General features: G+C 44.4%; 1 protein-coding gene across 1 annotated transcript in view; it reads right to left on the minus strand.

The window, feature by feature from the left end:
- Window positions 1-23,148, minus strand: part of Cdrt4 (CMT1A duplicated region transcript 4) — a 32,817-nt gene extending 9,669 nt beyond the window's left edge. The window contains exon 1 of the mRNA XM_052194517.1: window positions 23,061-23,148. Coding sequence (XP_052050477.1) covers window positions 23,061-23,148 — 88 coding nt within the window. The remainder of the gene's footprint in view (window positions 1-23,060) is intronic.
- Window positions 23,149-25,671: the final 2,523 nt, after the last annotated feature.

Here is a 25,671-nt window from a genome sequence, read left to right on the forward strand (position 1 = left end):
GCATATGAAGACCACCTTGGTGCAAGCTGCCCAGAGCCCTGTGAGAAGCAAACCACCTTGGATGGGGAAGGGTGAAACGGAATCAAGAATCAGGAAGGAAAGCTGACTCTGCTGAGTCCTAAAGGACCGGGACAGATGGACGGCTCTTGGTCTAAATGACAGCCCTGGTGGTCCCCTGCTTCTCGGCTCAGGACACATTCCTCCCTTAGGCAGACCATTGCTGCCTCCAAATGGCCTGCTTTCTACACACAAATTATTACACTGAACTGGTCGAAGCAACACTTCATAAAATCCCTACTGGAAGAAGTTCTGAGCATTGTGCAGCTGCCGGGAGCGATCGTGAACACAAACATTGTATTTATTCAAGAAAAACTCCATCTAACATAATGTTTCCTTTGATGATGTAATATGAAGGCCTATTAGATATAAAGCACGTGTGAGCTGTAGCACCTATAAATCAAGTTCCAACTTAAAAATTAAATTTCCAGAACAAATCAAACAGGCACAAAGGAGCCTTTCTACCTTTTTCTGCATGGGCATTTTGGGTACATTAATCAGCTAGTCAAATAGGAATGATATAGAAGAACAATCCTAACAGCCCATACCCAGGAAACAAACATGAAAAGATTTAGGCAATCTGTGCCCAGAGACCCTCTTACTGCCTGACAGCTGGCTCCTGAGCTGTGAAAACGCATGGCCACACAATGACTAATCAATCAGAAAGAGGAAGTCCTGTTCCCACTGGAACAATGCGGGTATTGTGAACCCAGAGAACACATAGGGGAAATAGCCAGCATTTCCCAGGACTGATCTCAATCAGAGGTGGTCCAGGCAATCTCGTCTCAAATGCTCAGAGCTTCGGAATAGAAGCTAGGAACCCAGACTTTGGAGAGAGTGAGTGCCTGACACTTGAGACCTTTCTAGAAGCAAAGAATTAAGGTAATTACTCACTCCGATTAGGATTAGATTTTGCTATTCTGTCGTTATTGACAGCTGGGTGCCAGTTGATGCAGGAATGTGACAAAGGACTGTATCAGTAAACACACTCAACTCTCAGATCACAGGTGACTCCAAATTATGATTGAACCAAGTTCCCAGTTGTCTGGGTCGAATGGCCTACAGATGAGCCAATCCAAACTGTCATTTTAAACATTGAAGGGTTTGCACATTGTCACAAAGGCCCTTCACTCCCAGCAATAACTGTCACTCTACCACAACTCGCAGGACAGAAATTAAACCAAAAAACGCAGCGTCACTTGGCAGGGAAGGCAGGCGCCAGGCAAGACCTGAGCACAGTGGAGACCGGAGGATGGAGGGAAGTGCGAGGGGTTCAAAACTCTGCATAAACTCGAGCTTGTAAGTGCAGGTCCTTACTGCTCTCCATCTATGGCCTGCCACGGTGATCACTAGAAAGCTGGGAACAAGAAGTAAATTGCCAACCCCTTAGAAAAACAATTAGAGACACCATGGGGGAGGATTGGCCATCTCCTTGTTTATGTTTCCCAAATTTATGATAGATGTTATAAATCAACATTAAGTTTGGGTGATATATTTTTAAATATCAACAATCCCAGCGCCATATCGCCTTACGCTTACCCCTCGGGGCCTATCACTTTTGCTCCACCATTATTTGTATCTGTTCATACCGTTAAGGAATCCTCATAAGTATTTCAGAGGCAACTCAGCAATCCATCCAAGGAATGAATTATTATTAATGGTGTCTCTGTTTGAGGATTTCTAAGGTGTTTCCAGTTTTAGCCACTATAAGTGAGGAGCTGAGCAGCATCTTTTAAATTGTGGGTCCCAAACAGTTTTCTGATATTTATGAGGCTCTGCCCAGCTCACACTACCTGCCCATGCTTTCTCCTATGCAAAGATTTCTACATGCCCAAAGCCGTTTCCCCTCTGCTGTGAGGTGAGTGAGCACTGCCATCTGTTCTCCCTTATATTCATGGACAAAAGCCCAGTGAGATGCTTGCCTGGTAGACTCTGAATTACCAGCTCCAGGTCTCCCTCTCACTGTAGTACAGGCCCCAAGAATAAGAAAGGAGACACAATGGATTCTGTGACCTTCATCAAAGCAAGGCAGAGGCCTCCAAGAAGGATCTTCAGGCTGATGGACTGTATGGCAAAAGCCCCCCTAGTCAACATTCCTGTCACAGAGGGCTAAAGAAGGATCAGTGTGCCTGGTGGCCCAGCTACTCAGGGAGCTCAAGCAGGAGGGTTACAATGTCAAGACCAGCCTAATAACTGAGTAAGACATTGATTCTAAATAAAAAGATATTTAAAAAGTAAAACTTCATGGAGATTATATGCTCTGCCAAGCATGCTCAAGGACCTACATTCAATCCCTAATACCAAGAAATAAAAGTACCCCAAGAGTCAGCTTTTGTAGGGAGATGTCAGAGCGAAGCGATGCTCTCATGAGGTAGACAGAAGCTGGATGCTTTGTGGTATGACAGGAACAGAGCAACAGGACTCATCAGCTCAAGCCTCCAGAACACCACGGAGCCCAAGAGCCTTCTCTGAGCCTCTCCGCGCAAAGTACACCATCCTATGGAAGTCTCATTAGGCCAGGATGCCAAAAAGTCATGGAAAACAAGCCAAAACCATAGTGGGCATAAGCTGCTTAGTGAAGAAAGCACCAGCACCACACATTTCCAGAGCAGCAGGGGCCATCCCAGCACTGTCACCCAAAGTACACTTCATGGAGGCCCTTCCTGAGACTTCTGAGTCTCTGAGAAATTATTACTCAAGTTACAGTTAGAAAAGTAAGCCAGTGTCAAGTGACACCACAGGATTCCAACTATCTGTGGTATTTGAAAGCCTGACTCATGGAGACAGTTGCCACAGGAGAGGAAAGGGGAGGGGTTCATTAGTGGCCTTGTCACTTCACCTCTTTAGGACCCCTGACACTTGAAAATTAGCAAAGAACATTCCTCCAGCCATCTCTTTTCTGAGAGTAGATTCCAATCTCCCAAACCTGTCTGGAACCCAGGCTCAGGTCTGTTGTCACTCTGTACGTCTGAAAACATGTCCTGTCCCCAGGCCAGGCTCGGTTAAGTCCATGTCCGTGCTTCCTGCTCACCCAAGGGGAAACTAACTCCTTCTCCCCTACTGTACCCCAGTTTCAGGGTCTGTTCCCAAACACGCTTTCCTACTTTATTCTCTTTCTGCTTTCATTCTCCATTTGAAAGCTACCACTAGAAACACTTACAAATCCATTCATGTATACAAATGCTTAGCGATGCTCCCCGAGTGCCAAGCATGAGCAGGCAAAGAAAACGAGCAAGATCTGATCACATCACACTCCTATTTAATATTCATTATAGACTGCCTAAAATAGAAAAGGCAAGACTCCCACCTTTGCCCCCAGAAAGGTATCTCCAAATTGATAATTTTTATGTCAACCTGACGCAAACTAATCATTTGGAAAGAGGAAATTTCAACTGAAACAATGTTGTCATAAGACTGGCCTATAGACAAATTTGCTTGGGGGGGGGTACTTTCTTGATTAATGATTGGTGTGGAAGGGCCCAGTCCACCGTGGGTGGTGTCACCCCTGTGCAGGTGACCCTGGGCTGAAAGCAGCCACAAGGAGCAAGCCAGGAAGCAGCATTCCTCTGTGGCCTCTGCTTCAGTTTCTGCCTGCAGATTCCTGCCTTGGATTTCTGATCTGACTCCCCTGAATGATAGACTACACTCTGTAAGATGAAATAAACTCTTTCCTCCCCCACATTGCTTTGGTCATGGTGCTTTAGCTCAAAAATAGAATCCCTAAGACAATATGCACCTTGACTTCTATAGCTAAGTCTTCCCTGCACACATACAATACATACATAGATAAACATATACATATACTACATGCACATCTGCATAAGGGTGAATATATGTGAACATATGCATGTGCACAAATAGGTACAGACTTGTGTCCATGTATATACACTAGTGCTTATACACAAGTGCCCACTTACACACAAATGTAGATATTGTGATGCTAACTAATTCTGACAACAGTCAACTTTATCCCCGTCTCATAGGCAAAGAGACTAGAGCAGACTGTCTGGCTGCCAAGGGCTTTCCTTTATCACTGCCCCTGCCTCAGATGCATGCCCCACTGCTAGCCTACCCCACGGGCTCCCCTTTACTCATTCACTTGCTTATTTTCCAAGAAATGGTTTTAAATTCCTGTCACCTGCTTCCCCTTCTCACCCTCAGTGACTGTCCTTTTTGAAATGAGAAAGATAGAAGAATCCATAATCCAAGAATGCCTCACTTCCCTCTGTAGTTTGTACCAATTCACCACCATATGCTCCCAGTCACTCTGCCCTCAGCCCTATTGCTATCAAAGAATGGCCTTCCACTTATCCTCCAGGCCTCTGCACTCTGAACTCTCAAAATGGAATGGTCTTTGGTAGATCTGAGCATTCTTATATTCTAGAAATATGTTCCTCCTTAGCTTTCATGACAGCACGCAGGCTGAATTTCTTGCCGCATGGTTCAGTCCCCACTGATTATTTCTGCAGACCCATTGCAGTCTCCATTGATTATTTCTGCAGACCTTCTCTGTTTCATCCCCACACGTCCCCAATGTTGCATCAATAGCTGTTTGGCTCTACATCCCACCAAACTTCAAATAAAAACACAAATCCAAGTGTATATCTTTATTTCTAATAAAATCCTATCCACCCCTTTCGTGGCCCTGACTTCTCCCAAATCTTGCAAATCCCTGGAAGTACAGAATGAGGAACAGGAAGTAGAAAAGATATAATGTAACTGACTGAGGTGGATAGTCCTGGGAGAACAGAAAACCATGACCTTTAATTCAAAGCTAAAAGAGCATTTCCGAAAGTCCAGGGATGAAGTTGTTTCCAACTGGGGAGTGATGTGTAATCAGTAGTTTTACAGGAATCTCTCTAGGCATGAATTTACACAATTAGTACATAGCAGATCTGAAATGTTAGCCACACAGAAAATATGTGTGGGGTACCATGCCAGGAAATCTGGGAGTTCTAACAAAAGAATTTTTTGTTGGGTCAGAAATCCAACTAAACAACAAAGATTTTAATGTGTCTCCTTGGCATGGTGGAAGGATGCATCAAATACTTCTAGGATCCAGGAACAAGCCCTTTGCAGTGTCATGTGGGTGTCCTCTCCCGGGCATAAGCCTGACCTTTGAGAGCCCAGCCTTCTCCCTGATTGTCCAGAGGGTGACTGACAGAATTCACCAATGTCTCTATTGTGATGATATCGCACATTGAGCAATTCATTTTGAATAAAGTGTAGCACAAAATCAACAGTGTGAGTTCAAGAAAGGCCAGGAACAGGGCTTGAAACAGAAACAAGATACTTGAAATTCATCAGCCGTGGGGTTCTCACTTTTAACATGGGGCAGAGAGAGGACTTGTGGATTTTCAGGAAGATTTAATAGCTAAATCACAATAAGTAGTGAACACAGATTTAACTACATGCTATGGACCTTTTGGTTTGACTGTTGTCGTCACAGGTAATGTTCAGGAAGGGGTGTCTCCCACTGTGCCAACACAATATGACCCAATGTACATGCCTGAGAAGTTAACAAAATTCATCTTGCCAAAAAATGAGTCGCTGCATATGAAAAAAATGGAAGTAAGTCTTAAAGTAGCATATAAAAAGATAGGGTTAGGGAACCCTTCAATACACTGGTCCTCCCCATCACCAATCTTGGCCCACACATTTTACTTTTCAAGTGCCAAAAGCACTGTTTACGCCATCTGCCTACCAAAATAACACTCTCTGGAACTGATCCCTGAGCCCAGGCAAGATGGAGATGAGATATCTGTGCAGCCACACACACAGTTCTGAGCAGAATGTCCACATAGTCCTTGACATTAGAGTGTATGAGCCATGTGTATATGTGTTCATGAATGTGTACACACACCTGCATATGCATGAATACATACATCTATGTAAGACACAAGTCAAGTCTGTAACACTCCACATACACACACACACACACACACACCACTCACACCTTTGACATACTTCATTCTAGTCATAGACCTTATTAGTGTTCTCTTCTTGGGTCTAGAGCCATAGTCTAGAACAATTTTATAAGTAAAATTGGGCCAAGAAGCATCATATTCCTACTGGAAAAAACCTGGGACTTAGGTATAAGAACAATGATAATGGAGTTGTAAGGTGAAGCAGAAGCATTGATGTTGGAAAAGCATCCAGCTTTACCTCTTGTTCTGGTTCAGTTCCAGATGTTGACTTGACCCAGCCTAGGGTCATCTGTGGGAGTCTCAACTGAGGAATTACCCAAGTGAGATTGGCCTGTAGCCAAGTGTACTGGCTGGTTTTGTGTATCAACTTGAACAGGCTGGAGTTATCACAGAGAAAGGAGCTTCAGTTGGGGAAGTGCCTCCATGAGATCCAACTGTAGGGCATTTTCTCAATTAGTGATCAAGTGGGGAGGGCCCCTTGTCGGTGGGACCATCTCTGGGCTGGTAGTCTTAGGTTCTATAAGAGAGCAAGTGAGCAAGAAAGGGGAAGCAAGCCAGTAAGAAACATCCCTCCGTGGCCTCTGCATCAGCTCCTGTATCCTAATCTGCTTGGGTTCCAGTCCTGACTTCCTCTAGTGATGATGAACAGCAATTTGGAAGTGTAAGCTGAATAAACCCTTTTCTCCCCAACTTGTGTCTTGGTCGTGATGTTTGTACAGGAATAGAAACCCTGACTAAAACACCAGATCTATGGGGGGTACAGTCTCAATTGTTGACTGGCATAGGAAGGCCCAGACCACTGTGGGTGGTTCCATCCCTGGGCAGGTGTTTCTCCTAGACTGTATAAGAAAGCTATCTGAATATGAGCCTGTTAGCAAGCCAGACAGCAAGCCAGCAAGCCACATCCCTCCACCGTTCCTTCCTGACTTATCTCAATAATGCGTTATAACCTAAAAATACAGGCACTTTCCTCCCCAAGTTGCTTTGATCAGAGTATTTTATAACAGCAACAAAAATGCAAATGAATAGAATACTCTTTATAAACACGCCTTGAACAACTTCCTGAATATTTTGACCCTCAGGTTCATCACACTCAAGACGGGCATCATCCTACTTGTTGGGAGAACACGATGCTGACCTACAAAGAGTTGGGTTCCTGACTTTCTTGAAAAACAAAGCCTTGAGCTACTGGTACAAACTATAGCCTCTAATTTATAACTGTACTTTGGTTTCATAATAAACAAGAAAGCTACTAATAGTGATGTCCAAGGTGAGGACAAGATTGAACTCCAGAGCACACAGGGTATTATGTTTTTCAGAGAGGACAAAGACTAAAGGCTGGCATAGGTGGAGTCTTGGGCTCATCTCATTTCCCTGGAATGGGAAGCTAAGTGTAACTAGATTGGAAATTCTAGTGCTTTAACCAACAAGCTCTCTCCCTGGCTTCTGGTTTCATCAATTTCCTGCACATGATATCTGTGCAGAATAAGAGACAGAAGCTGCCACGTTGAGTTGCCCCATGTGCTTAAGTTGTCCTGGGAAATTTCAGCCCACACCCAGCAAGGAGGACTGAGGCCCCTGGTCTGATAGCCTGTAAGGAACTTAAGCTTCCCAATGAGAAGAACTAGCTGAATCACTTGGAGGTGGATTCCCATGCTACTGCCCTCAGCCAAGTCCTTGACTCCCGTTTCCTGGAGAGATCTGGAGATGGAGACAAGACAGTAAAGATACCTTCAAATTTCCCACCCATGGACAACGAGATCACAGTACTAAGTAACTAAATTTAGAGTGACTTCAAGAAATAACCAATAAAGGCCCTTTACCCAATGGTTTAAGAAAAAAATGCCCTACATGCCAGACAGAGAGGGGATTCCTACAGCTTCCTACTCTGCAGAACCCAGGAAAGCACTGATTGGATAGTTCCTCCTTCATTCACCCCTATCTTTAAGATGATGGAATTTCCTGCCAAAAGAAGTGAACTTATGGAAGTGTGATAGCCTGTTGACTGGGTTTTAATCACCTAGGAATCACGCCCCTGTGCACATTTGTAAGAGATCCCTCACATTTACAGAGAGATTTAACTGGGGGGACAAAGACTCACCCTGAATGTTAGTGACACCATCTGGGTCACCACTGGACAAAAAGGAGAAAGGGGAAATTAGTCAGCTGGACATCAACAGACATTTTTGAACAGGGACACAGTGGAACCAGCCACCTTGCTCTCTTGCAAGTCCTCCCTAAAAGAACCCCCTTTCTTAAGCTGCTTTATGGGGAGGGGAGGGGATTTGTGGCAGCAAGGAGGAGACCTAATACAGTATGTAAGGAATTGAAGCCTATCGAATGATCCAGAAATGAAGGTGCTATTCTAGCAAGGTTGGTTTTAACAAGGCCATGTGGACATGACAGAAGCACAGATGCTCCCAGAGGGCCAGGGTTGGAGTAGGGGTGGAGCCCAGTGTAAGAGGGGGAGCTCTGAGTAGTCAGGGCCTTTGCCTCACACATTACTAGACGTATATTTTTTTTAAAAAGTAAGTATTTTGTCATTTTTTTTCCTTTTGAAGATCAAACAAAAACTGCATGCATAGGGTTTTGACAACCCAAAGGGGGGTTGTCAAAGTCTCAGGATCAAAACAACAGACTATTTTCTCCATACAGCTCCATAGACACTCTCTGGGCTCTCCCTCTGTCTTCAAGGCTAGAGCCCATCTGCCTTTGCTGCCTGTATGTGAACACACATATTCACATAGACACCCACCCATGATTATGAAGGGGTGTCAGGGGTAGGTTTCCATCATCTGAGAGCATGGGTTCTAGGACAGAGGGTTTAAAAGATCCGCCTGCCACATTGATCCTGTGGAGCCCAAATCCTCACGGGCCCCACGAGAAGTTTCCCTGAATTGCCCATCTGCTCAGACCTCAGAAGGAAGAAGCTTTTACTGCACAGAGGACTTTGTTTCATCCCACCCTGACCCCAACGTTCTTAATATGCTGTGTTGGAAGCCCACCCTTAAACCAGCTTTCAACACCAGGTCACTTTGCCTCTCTGTGTTTCCTGGATACCAGCAGGAAGAGCTGGGCTCCCCTGCACCTGTCTCTCTTCCATCTCTGTCCGAGTCTCTCCCTTCTCACACAGCTGCAGACCCAAGAACTGGAAAGTATTGTAGGTCTTTAACATCCCACCAAACCACCTTCTGGTTTTACCCTACCCGAGAAAACACTGCCAGCCCTTCAAAACTCTCTTGTTCTCGTTCCCGGATGTTGCTCCGAGGAGACAAGCTGACTTTTGCTCTCTAGGGTGGGAAATGCAAAAGGCACTAGCAGAGCGAGCTGCTGCTGCCTAGACCACACGCCCCTCCCAGGCGTTGCTCCTACAGGGACACTGATCCGCTTTTCTGTCTACCGAGTGGAAATTCTAAATGCAGGAGGTGTCCAGACCGACCCTGCGTTCGCGCCTCTGCCAACGACCATAAACCTGTTTCTGTCCTGCTGGAACTGCAGTGTGGAGCCAGAAATCTGGAAGAATTTAACACGTAGTGGATTCAGACACAGGAAAACATTGTTCAAAGTAAACACTGGAATCCCTCCCTCATCATGCAGGAATGTGGAGCCAGCGGGGTCTGAGCTCAGCAGCTTCTCAGAAAAGCCCCTGCTAAACCTAATCAGGGCCCTGCACTCGACTCTCCACACACAAGCAGTGAGGTGCGCAGCTCTAACTAGGGAACCCTCTGCATAGCCTGCAAGCAAAGGCAAAATCTGCCTCTGACCTTGAGCAGCAAAGAGCCACCATGAGGGGAGAGGGGCTCAGGATGCTGTGGGACTTTCCATTTCCTTCGCTTCCAAGGGCTGTGAAAGAGTCGCTTTTCCTGGAGAAGAAAGGAGACTCTGTGGCAGCAGCGAAGAAGAAGCCAGTCTCCTGCGTGTGTGTGTGTGTGTGTGTGTGTGTGTGTGTGTGTGTGTGTGTGTGTGTGTGTGTGTGTGTGCGCTCCCTGGACAGGACAGGGCCACCACATGTGCTTCCCTTTCCCTGTGCCTTAACTAATTCCATCTCTCCGAAACCCCAGTGCCAAGGTCCCCGCCCCACTTCCGCTCACTCTGGAAAGTGGAAAGAAAGAATTGCTTTATCCAAAGGCTGTAAAATGGATTCCAGAAAGTGGGTTCATGTTTAATCATCTGTGTCACTGTGTCCTTCGGCCTAAAGCGCTGCCTTCAGTTCCCCCTCACGCAGATGCACGCGGCTGAAACAAATGGCTGTAAGATTCTACAGAGTGAGGAACCGTTTGTGAGGGAAGCAAGTCCCCACGTGGACGATTCTGGGTTTTGAAAGTCCTGGAAAAAGCTCAGGTTGAAATCCAAGCCTTTTAGGGGACTGAGGGCACACTCGGGGGATTAAGACAAGAGGGACGGTCGGTTCAGGAACAGTCTGAACTGCATATGGAGTTCTGGAAGTGGGGGAGGAGGCAGGATGAGGAGAGAAAAGACAGGAGGAGAGAAGGGAGGGAGGGAGGAAGCAAAGGAAGGAAGGAAGGGAGGGAAGGAGAGAGGAGGAGGGAGGGAGGGAGGAAGGGATTTACTCAGAGCATGCCTGCAAAGGATGCTCTTGGTTAGATTAATGGGGGGGGGACCGTGAGCAGCACAGGAATGAACACAAGATAAACACAAGCATTCACCTGCCTCTGCTTGACCGTGGATCCTGCTGCCCCAAGCTCCTGCTGCCACTCCTACATGCAGCAGTGTGATAATATATGCATAAAAGGTTCCAAAAATTCCAACAGAAAACTTCTAGAAACGATTACTGGTTTCAGCAGGATGGCAGAATAAAAATCAACTTATAAAACTCTAACCAGGCAAAGTAGTGCACACCTTTAAACCCAGCACTTAGAAGGCAGAGGAAGGTGGTCCTTTTTTGAGGTTGACTCCAGCCTGATCTACAGAGCCAGCTCCAGGATAGCCTGGGCTACACAGTAACCCTCAGAAAAACAACTGCAGAAAAATCAGTAGCCTTTCTATAAACTAGCAGCATAAAAACTAAGAGAGAAGATCATAGACACCATTCATTTACAGACTCAAGGGTAATTTGTCAAAAGACAAATACACTGGATAAACCTAACCAAGGAGATAGAAAACCCTACAATGAAAACTTAAAATTCCTGAAAGAGATTGAAGAATGCTTAGAACATAGAAGAACCATCATGCTCTTGGATTGGTAGACTTAGTACTGTAAAAACGGCTATTCTTCCAAAAGCAATTACAGATTCGATGCAATCTCAGTCAAAATCCTCATGACACTCTTCGCAAAAATAGAAAAGAAAATCCTTAAATATATGTGAAACTAGAAAACACCCCAGATGGTCAAAACAATCCTGAGCAAACAGAGTAATATCAACAGAACTGATGTTGTAGGTTTTTAAGGTATATAATAGATCTACAGTAATAAACAGTGTGGTACTCTCACAAAAACAGGAATGCACACCAATGGAACAAAACGGAGCATCGAAATTCACACGCTACTGCAGCCATCTGATAGCTGGCAAAGATTCCAGAACCACACACTGTAGAAAAGGGAGCATCTTCAACAAATGTTGCAGGGAAAACAGTGTCCACTTGCAGAAAAATAAAATCGGACCTATATCTATCACGGGGCACAAAAATTAACTCTAAGAAGACCAAAGACTTTTGAGCCCAAGATTCTAAAACTGCCAGAAGAAAATATGGACAGTAGCCTATATGGTTTAAGTGTTAAGAAAGGACTTCCTGAATAGGGCACCATTTGCCCAAGATTTCAGGCCAACAATTGAAACATAGACCTTCACAAAACTAAAAACCCTGATTTTCCAACATCAAGTGGTCAGCCCTGGAATCGTGTACACACAAACCACACTAAGGGACTCAGCACACTGTAGTGTATATATAGATGTCTATAGTGTGTGTGTGTGTGTGTGTGTGTGTGTGTGTGTGTGTGTGTGTGTGTGTAAAACAATAAAGTAAAAGAGGTCAACAGTTTGAGAGAGAGAGAGTCGGGGAGACTTGGGAGGGGCTGAAGAGATAGGACATAAGAGGGGCTAGTCTGAGGGAGAGAACATGGGAGGGGTTGAAGAGAGGAAGGGGGAGGAGAGAAGTGATGCAGTTATGTTTTAATTAAAACTTTTAATGTCATAATGAAACCCCTCACTTTGTATGCCATCTTAAGTGCTTACTAAATTGTATAATGGCCTGTGTGGGGCAGTCAGAGGAGTGAGTGTCTAAATGCTCCAGGGCCCAAAACAGCTGTACCAAACTATGATGTCACTGGAAATTCTCTGCACAGTTGGAGGCACTCTCCACCTCAGTTTGGTCAGCCTTTGGTGGTGATTTCTTGAATTTTATTTTGACAGGCAGCCAGGAAGCTTCTCCTCAGCCTAAACAGTAAAGCAGGTGGGATTTCAGCTTGCAGCAAGTTCCCCCCTAGGTCAGTGGTCCTTAACCTTCCTAATGCTTCAACCCTTTAATACCATCCCTTATGTCGTGGTGACTCCCGACTGTAAAATCACTTTCATTGCTACTTCATAGCTGTAATTTTGCTACTGTTATGAATCATAATGCAAATATACGTGTTTTCCAATGGTCTCAGGCAAGCCCTGTGAAAGGGTCATTTGACATCCCTCCCAGGGGTGTGGCCCTACAGGTTAAGATCTCCTGTTCTAGATGCTTTGATATCCTGTTGCAAGGCAGCTTTGAGAAGGCTGCTTGTACTACTGTCCTCACAGATCAGGAGTGATCCCTCCTCTCATTAATTCTTGGCATCAAGAAGTGTATAGAAGAGTATTATTCTAACTGAGTGGTTAAGCACCAACCAATAATGTAAGATCCAATCACTCTCTAGAAATGTTTTCCGTGTTGTGGAGGCTCAACTATCTGCTTCACATTCAGTGATGTACATCATGGAGCACATGCTGAGCCCCTTCTGGGTTTCACCTCCAACGAAGGTCAACTTGAGATCCAAACTGGCTTCTTCTCCCAGTCCACCTTTAGAGGAAAGGACCCAACACTCTATCCTGGGCTTCCTCCCCATCTGCACAAGCATCCAGAGGTGTCTCTCACCTTCCCTGCTTAGCTGAACTCTTGACAAACCTCATCCCGTCACACCACAAAACCTGCCCCTTCAATGTCTGGCGCTCTGTCTGTCTATCTCTCTGTTTTGGGTTTTTGAGACAGAGTTTCTCTGTATAGCTCTGGCTATCCTGTAGGCCAAGTTAGCCTCAGACTCAGGGATCCACCTGCCTCTGCCTCTGTCTCTCAAGAACTGGCATTGCTTGCTTTTATTAAAACACCACTAATTAGTCAGTTGCTAAAAACCCAGAAATCTTTCCTATCTCCCTCAAGACTCGATTTATCAGTAGATCATGCCAATTCAGTTTGCAAACACACCCTAAATACATTTCATTTTGACAGATGTTCTAGAGCAGACCTGACCAAAAGATAAATGTGTCAGGTGGTTTGGTTCCTAGAACACCTATGAGGATACAGACCACTGGGTCCCTTCGCCCAAATCTCTGATTCAATAGATCTGGGGTAAAGGTTAAGAATTTGCATCTCAGGATGGAGAGATGACTCAGAGGTTAAGTGCACTGGCGCTCTTCCAGAGATCCTAAGTTCAATTCCTAGCAACTACATGGTGGCTCATAACCATCTATAATAAGATCTGATGCCCTCTTCTGGCCTGCATGCATACATGCAGGCAGAACACTGTACACATAATAAAGAAGTAAGAGGAGGAGGAGGAGGGGAGGGAGGAGGAGGAGGAGGAGGAGGAGAAGGAGAATAAGAATTTGCATTTCTAACAACTTCCCAGGTGAAAACCAGTATCATTGGTCTAAGTCCTTGAGAACTCCTCAAACACGCTATTTCCTCCTTTGGGAACATCATAAGACCCCTAAGTGTAGCTCCCAATGTCAGGATGCCATTTGTTCCAATGATGTGAGGGGACATCACCAGGAAGAGACACAAGGGGCAAGTCCTTGAAGGAACAGACACCTGTTTACTTTTGAATGATTAGCAGAGGCATGGTTGAGATAAAGGAAGAAGAAACCAATGAGGAAAAAAATCTAAAGAAAAGAACAAAACAATAACTTCAAAAGGGATGCCAACACACAGGATGTACCTTAGCTGAGGGAGAGAGTTGCACGAAGTGGATTGTAAAAAAGTAAAGCCAACCATGAAGGGTCTTACATCGTTAGGTTTTTGTGTTGTTTTTTTTTTTTTCTGCCTAGAACCGTGGTTCTCAACCTTCCTAATGCTACAACCCGTTAATCCAGTTCCCCACGTTTTGGTAACTCCCCAACCATAAAACAAAATTATTTTTGTAGCTATTTCATAATTGTAATGAATCATAATGTCAATATTTTATTTTTAAAACCAGTGAACCACATGGGTTCCATTTTATTTAGCTTATTGAAAGAGAATATTGCCTTATAATGTGATTGTCTACGTTAAAATTTCAATTGCTGTGATTAAACACCATGGCCAAAAACAGCTTGGGGAAGAAAGGATTTATGTCACTTCCAAGTCACATGCCATCCCTGAGAGAAGTTCATGGCAGGAACCTGGAAGCAGAAACTGAAGCAGAAGCCATGGAGAAGTTCTGCTCACCTCTGTGCTCCCCGTGGCTTGTTCCCCTGCTTTCTTATGCCCTTCAGGACCACCTGCGTGGGGGTAGCAATGGCCCTGGTGGGCTGGATAAAGCCCTGGAGACTTACCTACAGGCCAGTCTTAAAGGGCAGTTAATCCCAGTCAAGATTTCTTCTTTCCAGATATATCTAGGTTTATATCAAGAAGACAAAAACCAACCAGGCTGGTGACATTTCAGACACAAGTTCTTCATTTTAGAAGAACAAGCACTCAGGAGTATTTCTGAGGTTAATGCAAGTAGATTCTAGGCACATTGACTCATGAGTGCTTTTGGGGTTATTTTTCTTCTGGTTTGAAGTGCTAGGGGTTGAACCCAGGACCTCATGCGTGATGGCAAGCAAACACTCTACCTTTAAGCTATTTTACCAGCCTATGACATGGAATCTTAATCCATAGTCTTCATAAAGCTTTAGATACATTTCCTACCCCCTCTGAAACATCAGTTTCTGGTGTTTCTAGATTTTTATATTGTATTAAAAAAAGATTTGGGGAATTAGTTCTACTTTAAATAAAAAATTGTTTTTAAAATTGCATTATGTTATATTATTTATTATATATCACATGGATTTCTGAAATTTTCCGAAAGACATTTTTTCCCTGCAAGATGGACTTTCTGGTCACAGTTGATCAATGGCCATATAATGTAAGTATCTGATATGCAGGATATCTGATATGCAATTTCTGTAAAAGAGTCATTTGACCACCCAAAGGGTCATGACCCACAGGTTGAAAGCCACTAGCCTAAAACATTCACACTCAAGAATTCTGTCTGTGTCTTGTAGACACTGTGGAGACTATTGAATGACTTTAAATAGGGACTGCATTGTCAGCTCTCTTTAGAAAAACTTTGTAGCAGAGACCGAGAGCTGTCTATTGACTAAAGAGTAGTAGCATCTACCTCCCGAATTCCACCCAGTATCCCACAAGGAAACTAAGAGCTGGTTCCCAGCACATCCCCACCCCACCCCCTCTTTTCATTTTGACTAGATACAACTTTTGTGTCTGAGTCCTCCCTATCTGCAAACCAATCTCATTAAAATCTTTAACCATCACTATGTTTCTTTCTCCATTCATAGGTTAGAAGCGAATCCAAGGTCCCTAAGAGATCACAGAGCCACAAAACGGAAGGTAACCTCATGGCAGTCCATCTCAAAGCCAGTTGAATTTGAGAATGAGAAGTAAATTGAGTCCCGGAGATGTGGGAAGTAGTTTTCACAGTGTGTATGGAAGATTTCTGGGGTCTAATTACAAATCAATGCAATCTTAAGTTCAGCATAACAGAGACCTTGGCAAGGCTAGAAGGGCCTGAAAGCTACTTCCCAACAAGGGAATCTAAGTAAGAAGAATGGGGACAAAGTGTGGTCACCATTAACTAGGAAAGGGAGGAAGTGTCAGAAGTCTCAGGTCTCTGACTTAGATGCTGGAATAAGTATTGGAAAGGAAAAAAAAGCAGGTTCAAAGACAGAATGTTAAGTTACACACTGAGCGTTGTAGAATATCCAGGTAGCAACCTCTGGTGAGGTTCTCCATGAACCTGGGGTCTTGGGATAGTTGTCATAGTTTCAGACATATAAACTTGGTAGATATCAAAGATTGTCTTATCTCTTATTTCTGTAGGATGCGTGTTGTAGAAGGGTCATAAAAGGATGTTTTTTAGGCATGAGAGGTAAGGAGAATCATGAGGAAGGACTGAATGGTTCCCATCAGGGAGGCAAGGGTAGTGTCAGGAATGTCATCTCAAAAAGTCAAGCAAAAATGGTGCAAAAAGGGACAGGTGTAAAGGTCACAGATCTATCAAATAATCCAAGGACAAGGTGTCCACAGAAGCTGCTGATGGGCCATCTGTGCAGAATGCAGCTAGAATACAAGAGGGCATAAGCCAGGGCTGAAGGCAGCTGATGGCACAAAGACAATGAATGGGAAAATCCAAACACGGATGAGGCCCTATGCTCTCATCTCATTAGACTTCACTACAAATCACATTTTGTGGAAAGAGAAATGGGCTTAGAAGAAAGCAAGTCACTCCCCACAAGTGGTCCATTTAGTAAATGGTAAGATTAAAATTCAGATCTGGGTCAGTCTGATTCTAACGTGGGGCTTTGAATGTACACACTGTGACTGTGTAGGTAGAAACAAAAAAATCTACCAACAGACACAAGGCCAACATACCTAAAACGCTTGCTTTTTCCAACAACAACCACCAAAAAAGAATTCTAGAAAGACATTCGGTAGTAGTATGGAATTCAAAAACTAGGGTAAAATTGACTGAAAGACAAGATGAAAACCTAATATCTCAATAGAGAGATTATGTCATGATCATTGTATAAAACATAACTGCAACAACAAAACAGTATCAGTTCATCTGCAGGTGGCCCATAGATTCTGTGCAACACCTACCAAAATCATACTTGGATTGTTTTTCTTTATGAAGAAATTGGCAAACTGTCTTAGACTTTTTATAGTCATGGCAAAGGCTGAGAGTTGAAAAAGTGAGAGGTGGGGCGTGAGGCGAGTGAAGGTGTGCCTGGCTTTCAAAGTCTGCTATGAGACTGTCATAATAAGACAGTGACATAACAGAACAGCAAAACAGACAAAGAACACTGAATAGAGAGCCCTGAAGACAGCAGCTCTAAAGGCACTACAAAGATGTGGGCACAGGCTGGTATTGCGCTGTTGCGTCACTGGAATATCAATATGAAAGCAATATGTTAAATGCCTGTCTTAGTTTATATTTCTGTTTCATTTTTCTAGACTTTAAGAGATAGATTAACCCCAACTCAGGAACAGAGCATACACCATGAGGAGACCATTGAACTTTGGGAGCTGTCAGGAGCTATCATGGGACAAACTAATAACTAACAGGTGATCTTCCTGAGATGGTCTCCTTCAGATTAATTCGTGACAGATTTGCTCTTATTGGCAAGGCCCTAAGAGAATTCATTTTAGAAAATATTCCTGCTATTAATATGCTTTTCCTGTTATTATTAAGCACGTATAACAATCACTAGGTATTAGCCCACCCTTTTGAGCAGATCTCTGCAGATCTATGAAGATATACTGTCTTGTAGTGATGCTATATAGACAAATAGATGACTTCTTAAGTCTTAATGATGATCCTATAAGAATTCCTAAAATTATATCAGTGACTTTTTTAAGCTCTTTTATAGTAGGTTTGCTACTAGATCCTTGTGTGACATGCAAAAATACAATGAGAACACTGTCAGTCTCTGATGTGTCACCAGTTAATAGCACTTAAATAGTAACCAGACTTTCTCCTACTCAGCACACATTTCAAGAGGTTGTAAAACAATTAACCAAAGATCATAAAAAGGGAACTAAAGATTTAGTATAGGTGCTAGAACAGAAGATAAAATATTGACTGGGTTTATCTATATAAAACTTCACTTAGTTAATAACTTAGTTTTGGTTTTCAACTTTTAACGAACCTGTGAAGCTGTGGCAGATGATGGCTATTTAGCCAGGTAATTACTCCTAGTAGATTTTCATGTAAACATTTTCTGTTGTAAACTTCTATTTCAGTTTATAATTTGATTTTTTTGTGTAAACTTGTGAACTTTTTAACATGGGATCATGTATTCTGAAAGATATGTTTAAGTACTGAGGACAAAGAAATAGGAGAAGAATTTTTTTCCCTTTTCCCACTTAGAAACATGTTTTCTCTCCCCACCCCCAGAAGAGAATTTTTCCCTTGCTCCACTTAGGATCGTTCTGTGTTTCCCTTTTTTCTTAGATAGCTTTAATAGGAAACTTTTTATAACTTAGTAATAAACACTATAATCACTTTTCAAAGTGTCCTTTTCTTCAGCTTCGACTTCTAACAGGCTGAAAGCTAGAGTCATGCAGTTCTTGCTCAGCTAAAACAAAGGCCACATTAGCCTTTTACCCTCAGAAAGAGCAAGAAAGTTTTTAGGACATTTTAGAAGTTATCATTAGCATTTCGGTATAGTTAGAGAGCTAGAACATCTGGAGTCCCTCAGACTTTAAAGCCACACCAGAGTCCTACTCTGTGCCCCCCCCCCATTACCCTCCCCAGGCTAGGAGGCTCCCAACAGGGAGCGAATTCTCCCCTTCTGCCTCCTGGGTCCCAGAGATCAAACTCAAATCATCATGCTTAGCAACGAGTGCTTTGGCCTACTGAGCCATCTTGCTGGGCCATGGATTTAATTTAAAATGTTTTCCTTTTAAACATACAAGGGTGGAAGAGAAGGTAAAAAGTCTGGGAGTGGAACAGAACAGAACAAAAATTGCTAACAGGAAACAAATGGACGACTGTATAGAATAGCCACTGTTAAGTAGGATGGAGAGCTTCAGGGCAGGGTTACAGGGTTGGGGGTGGGAGTTAGTGTTGTTGGCTAGCCTCATTAGCATCAGGCGGAGGTCCTGGAACTAGAGTAGGGAGAAGATCAGACATGGCCACTGACAAAGAAGAGTCAGGTTGAGGGACGGTCCTTGGCAGGTGTGCCTACAAAGATTTCAAATGGACCACAGGCACCTGCACCCACCCAAAGGTACATGAGCCACTGTCATGGAAGTGTCCCCAGGCCCAAAGTACATTTCTAAACCTCAAAGTCATTCTTTTCCATGTCCCCCCAAATTTTACAATTTCAAAGGTAAAGCAAACATTTATTTTAGAAATCAAAACTGAAAACTAAATCTAAGTAGGCAAATATTTTGCAAGCATGGGCCTGGCTGGCCCTGCATTCCTGTCCTCTGGCTTTACACAGGCACTGGCTGGAATTCAGCCCTGCTTTTCTCCCTGCTCAGTGACTTCCCAGTACATTCCACAATGGCCCTGTCCTCTCAGTTCTCAAGGTAGAACAGGCCACAGGGTTTCATTGGTGGCAGGGGAGGTCACTGTGGAGGAAGCAACTGGAGAACATCAGAGACCATGTGGTCCATTCCACCTTGAAGTGCCTCCTCCTCACCATTCGCACGTCTTGCCTCCCTTCCTAAACTGTTCTGCCATGGAGGATATACAAGTGGCCTGAGGACAGCTACGACTGGGAATCAGCAGAAAGACTCCTGTGTCTGTCTAGCTGGGGGTGGTAGCCAGAAAGTCAAAGCTGAGCTGCAAAGCTGGCTGGCTTGATCAGCTAATATACAAGTGAAACCGTCGGAAGAGGAACAGACCAAGCCATATTCAAAGCTTAAACATTCCAGAGTTGGAGGTCAAGCAAATCATAGGATGTCTGGGCATAGTATAGAAGCTCCCTGTTGGAACGCTGGTGTCAGATGGTCCTGGGTTCAAGACCTGAGTTTAGCATTTACTAGCTGCGTGACCTTAAACCAAGGCACTGTCCTCACTGTCCTCATTATTTTTCTAGTGGCATGCCCAGGGAGTGCGGGGATAAAGTGGAGGTGGAATTTGGGGGGTTGGGGACTGAAAGTCTCAGGCTAAGCAAGCCTACAGGTTTAAGAGGGTCATTCCTCTGCGTCCCAAGTAGACCTTAAACCTTTCAAAAGCAGAGGCTGCCTCCTGGCCTAAGCTTGGCCCTTGCTACCCAGAAGGAATGAACATTCATACATGTGTGTTCTGGGCTATCAGCCTCCTAAAGTACTGGCTGCTTTTCTAAGTAGTTTCTGCCCCTTCTTGCGCTATTGGGATTATGGGAGTTATCCAGAGCGGCAGACCTATAGCTTACAGTATTATCCCATTACGGCTGAGGAACGGGTCCTAGGCAGAGGAGGAGCTCCCAGCATTCATTTCTGCATCCTTTCCCTACTCTCTTGGCCTGGGATCCTCATCTTCCCCCAGTCCCCTCCCCTCTGACTTTCTGAATAACATTTCCATGCCTCTCCATTTAACCCTCCTTTCCACTCAAACTTCTCCTCTAAAACATCCTCTTGACTCCAAGCTTTCTTTCCATTTTTTCCCCTGTTTTCTGTCCAAAATCCATAGTGGATGGCTATACCACCTGCTAGCTTTACCAAAGTCATCAAGCAAGGGTCCATGCCAGCTGTCCATCCTCAGGGCCCGGGTGATAGCACACTACTACTTAAACAGAGAGCATAGGCATGGAGAGTCTTGGAAAATACAGAAGGGAGACAACCTATCATCCCAGGCACAGGTCTAGATGCTGAGGCAGGAGGATTGCAAATTCAAGGCTAAGGGGACTACAGTATGAGTTTAAGGATTCCTGCCCAACTTAGTGAGACTGAGGCAAACAGAGGTAAGAGAGAGCCAAGGTTTCCGCTCAGTGGGCGAGCACTTGCCTAGCATGTGGTCTCCAAAACTATTTTAAAAGCGCAGACAGACACACATAGGCAAACCATCATACATACTAACAGTCTGATACACACAAACATGAACACACACCTAGAAACATGCAACATACACACAGATACAGAAACAGAAATACATGCGGACAGACCCCAACACACACCAAACGCATACATACATAAACAGGCAGAGAACTCCCATATTCAGACACACACACACACACACATATACTAATCCATTTGCGAGGGCAAGATGAGGCAGGAATTTCAGGGCTATCCACTAAGTCCACAAACCCAGATGCTCACAGCATAGAAAGAAATGAAGATCTCAGATCCGCATTGGGGAGGGGAAGGTCTCACAGCACCTGCAGATTATTCTGTATTTCAGAAGAAAGGCCTCTCCCTGCCCGGCACAGGTCCTAGAACAGGAAGGAGGCTTAGCACTCGCCAAAGGTGTATGCACTTGGATGATATCCCAGCTTTACAGCTCCAAGCAGGAAGTAAGAGACACTGTGGGGCCTGTCTACCCCAAGCCAATGGAAGGCATCTCCCAGACAAGCTGCAGTGTCTGAATCTGAACCCAGAACTCTGACTACCTGGACTCTTGGCCAGCAATGCTGCCCAGTCTTCTCACACTAACTCTTAGCTCAAGTGCACACAAACAGAAACTGTCGACCTGGAGATGTGCCTTTGGGGGTCCCTGAGGACCACTGTCCTGAAAACCCTGTTTTAATCTAATCCAAGTGTGGGTCTCCCTCATCTTTCCCTATCGTGGTCTACAAATTAAGGTGCCTTGTCAATCATAAAGTCAGTCACTACTAAACAACAATATTTGGTGTTGTTTTTTAATCCTTTATCTAAATAATTCCTAAATAATCAGCCTGAGTATTAATTATTCCTTTGAAGAAACTCTCTTGGATGTGTAGCTGGCTCTTGTTTTGTTTTGTTTTGTTTTGTTTTGTTTTGTTTTGTTTTGTTTTGTATATATTCTTCATTTGGGGGGATGGGGATAGAGGATTAGAAAGTGTTCCCTTCTATGTAGCTCAGACTAGCCTCAAACTCTCAATATGTAGCTCTGGCTGGCCTTGAACCCACTGTATTACCAAGACAGGCCTCTAACTCATTGCAATCCTCCTGTCTCTGCCTCCAGAGTATCAGGCACACAGTTGTTTAGCACCATGTCTAACCTTATAGATACTTAGTAATAAAGACATGAACCAGGCCTGGTTGGACATTTTGGAGGTTCTCCATTTTGTCACGACTTAGTCATATATCTGTGGGGCATCATAGTATATGCCCTTCCAAAGAACAATTAAGTATAATGAGATATAAATGTACAGATGTAAATAGATATGTTTGGTATATGTTTGGTAAATATATAGATATAAATAGTATATGAAAGTACTATTATAAACCCATTTCTTTGTATATTAACAAAAACTTTAAAATGAATAGAAAATATTTTTAAATGATAAAAGCCCTCACCTCCAACCCTCCACAGGATACATACATACATACATATATGTTTTTGTGCGTTTGGTTTGTACTTATGTTTACATGCTGTTGTTAACCCTGACTGTACAGGACAGTCACTTGGACATTTTGTTTTTGAGACAAGGTCTGTTGTATAGCACTGACTGGCCTAGAATTCCCTATACAGATCAAACTGACTTCAAACTAAGAGATGGACTGTGTCTGACTCCAAGTGCCAGGATCAAAGGCGTGCACCAACACACCTAGTTCTCATTAGGCCATTGATATAAACTGTAAACCTCGGGCTGGAAAGATGAATCAGTGATTAAGGGCACTGACTTCCTTCTTCCAGAGGACCTGGGTTCAATTCTCAGCATCCCTGAGGCAGGTCACAACTGTCTATAACTCCAGTTCCAAAGGATCTGACATCCTCATACATGCAGGCAAGGCACAAATGCCCAGGGGCAGACCTTAAACAGTAAGTGTGTGTTGGATAGTCTCGGGTGTCAGGAGATGTGGACTGTGAACTGGAAACAGTAAGAAATGCTGAGATATTGAGCTCCTTTAACCAAGCGGAAGAACTGTCCTGCAAAGGGCATGACCCCTAGAGTTTGGGTGTATGCCTTTGACTTCCTGCCTAGCCTTCCCTCTTGTCAACACAAGTGTCTGGCTTGGGAGGAGGGGTCCCATCAATGGTACCTGAGTAATTCCTGGGGTTCCATGTCCTTCTCTGGACATCTTGACTGCTTCCTAGACCAGAGTGGCTGCTTCCTGGCCCAGATATCATTCCTGGTATCCTGTAGCCCCCTGACATCTGGGTCCCAGATCCCCTGTTGTCCTCTGTCTATTACAGTCAGCCATGGTCTTGCCGCTTCCCTGAGGTGGTCCAGTAGCCAGGCATCTGTGGTGAGGAGAGGCATTGTGACATCAGCAGTTGTCAGGTTTCCCTGCCCTGAATCTTCTACCCTGAGTCTTCTCAAGAATCCCACTGGCTGCAGATATAGTCATTAAAGGTGAATGTTAGGACAACCCATCCCTGACCTAGACAGAGAGCCCAAAGCCAGGCACTCTGTATAAATGACCTCATTCAGGGTGTTCACACTCAGAGAATGAAGAAGATACCAGCTTGCATCTCACTTCCAACAAGCAGTTACTCTGAACCAGACCTGACCAGTTCTGGACTAGTAAATCCAGGAGTTCCTTTGTGCCAAGATCAACTAGAAAGCCAATAAAGGTGCATATGGCTAGGTCCTCTCCCCAACCACACCCTACACCATAGTCTGACTCACAGACCTGGAGCGAAAACAAAGAGTTGGTTGCATTCACAAGGGACTTTGGGAGAAACTGGAGAGAGAATTTCTATCTTCAAAGACGTTGGACGGCACTTAGGAGACAGACTGGACAGCTCTGCATGAACTCCTCTAACCCTAATCATAATTATGCCAGATGTTTCTCAATGGGACCATTTTTCATCCTCCTCTGCTCTCAGGCTTACCCTCGTCCTGTCCAGAAGGTATCTGAAGCTGCCCTTCTGAGACTCAAGCACTTGATCTGTCATCAAAGCAGAACCATCAGCATTTTCTATTTCTGGTTTCTCCAGCTCAAAGCCTGTGCAGAGGTCTCCTTGTCATTTGGTTTACCTGCCTGGATTCTTGCCTCCCTCTAGATTCCAGTCCCTCCTCGGTGGTTGGTGTCTTCTCCTTCAGCAGTTCCTGCCTGAATCAGCTCCACCTCAGATTCACTGAGCTCCTTCTTTTCAGCCTCACGTGTCTTCACTCAGTGTTTCTAATAAGCTCCTTCCTTTTCGCATTGGGGAAGGATGTTCCTGTGAAACGGTGGGTGTGAAGAGGTGCAGGGAGGCTCAGATGTTGAGCAGGGTGGGATTTGTGTTGAGCCAGCCAGGCTGGGGAAGTTAGTTGGCATCCCTGTGTCTAGCACAGATCAGGTTGGAAGTACAACAGATGGGAGGTAATTGTCACAGGATTCCCCAAAACTTCCAAACTCCCTATCCATAAGCCTCCTGTAAAGTAAAGAACACTCAGTTGCTCATATCTGGTCTAGATCTATATAGATACCAACGTGTGAGATGGAACAGGGCCTAGGACAGACCACTGGATAGGCTAGAGAGGCACCTGACCATGCACAAAGTACTTAAGGAGGCCATGACATCCATCTGGTCCATGTCTATGTCACTCCTGGCAAGACTCCAAACCTAGAAAAGAAAATCTATAGCATGAGTTGTTTGCCTCCCACAGGGCTTGCCTGGCCTTTGACTGCTGGCTCCAGGGAGATGCATTTTTCCTTCCTCTGTGGGCAGCAAATTCCTCACAAGTCAGATGCTGTGTATGTGGCCTCACTACATGCTTCTATTGACTCTGAGGTAGGGTCGAGCAGAGTAGGTATGCACAGTGAACTGGCCTCTCCTGACCTCCAAAGGCAGTGAGGAGACCAGTTCACCATGCACATCTACTTGATGGCCCTTTAATTCATTAATCCACATGGGCACTAATCCACCCACAAAAGCAGATCCTCATACCCCAATCACCCCACAAAGATTCCACCTCCAAATGCCACGAACACATGGCTTTGGGTTTCCAGTGTGTGAATCCTAGAGGACATGGTCTGTTAGTCAAAGAATCAAAGTGCAAACTCTAGAACGCAAACCGTGACAAGGGGACACCTTCTGGAAAAAGATGTTCCAAATAAGGACGGGATGTTGTACAAAGCTCCAAAGGGTGAAAAGGCCTAGGGGTGATATGGGGGATGGGGGATGGATAGGTCAGGAAAAGTTGTACACACGTTGCCCCAGACATCTCTAAGTAACAGCTGAGTGTAACAATCCCAAGATACACAAGAATATGCTGACTCTCGCTACCTACCACCTCTACACAGATAGTTCTTCCACCTGCATTTTTGCCTCACAAATCATTGGCCAAATGACATCAGATAGATCTCTTTTGCCTCCACACTCAAGTTATACATGAAAGCAGAAAAATATCACAGGAAAAATGATTAGGTCAGAAGTTTAACTCATAGTATATGCTCCCTTCTAGAATGTGATGCATCAACTTACATCATTCAATCTTGGTGTGGTTCCCTCCAAGGCCCTATGCCTCTGGCTAAGTATATCAAAGGTAGACTCACAATCAAATCAAGTTGTACAGGTGTCCCTCCCTCCTTTGCTTCCTCGTTTCTATGGAAGAAACTTGTTGCTAACATGCTGATACGCCCTCACGGATCTTTTCACAAGTCCCTCTGTCCCTGTAAGCTGGCATCTAGAGGCTTGGATGGGTTTACATTCATTTGTGGT

The sequence above is a fragment of the Apodemus sylvaticus genome, chromosome 10 (assembly GCF_947179515.1).
Source record: "Apodemus sylvaticus chromosome 10, mApoSyl1.1, whole genome shotgun sequence".
In the NCBI taxonomy this organism is placed as follows: Eukaryota; Metazoa; Chordata; class Mammalia; order Rodentia; family Muridae; genus Apodemus; species Apodemus sylvaticus.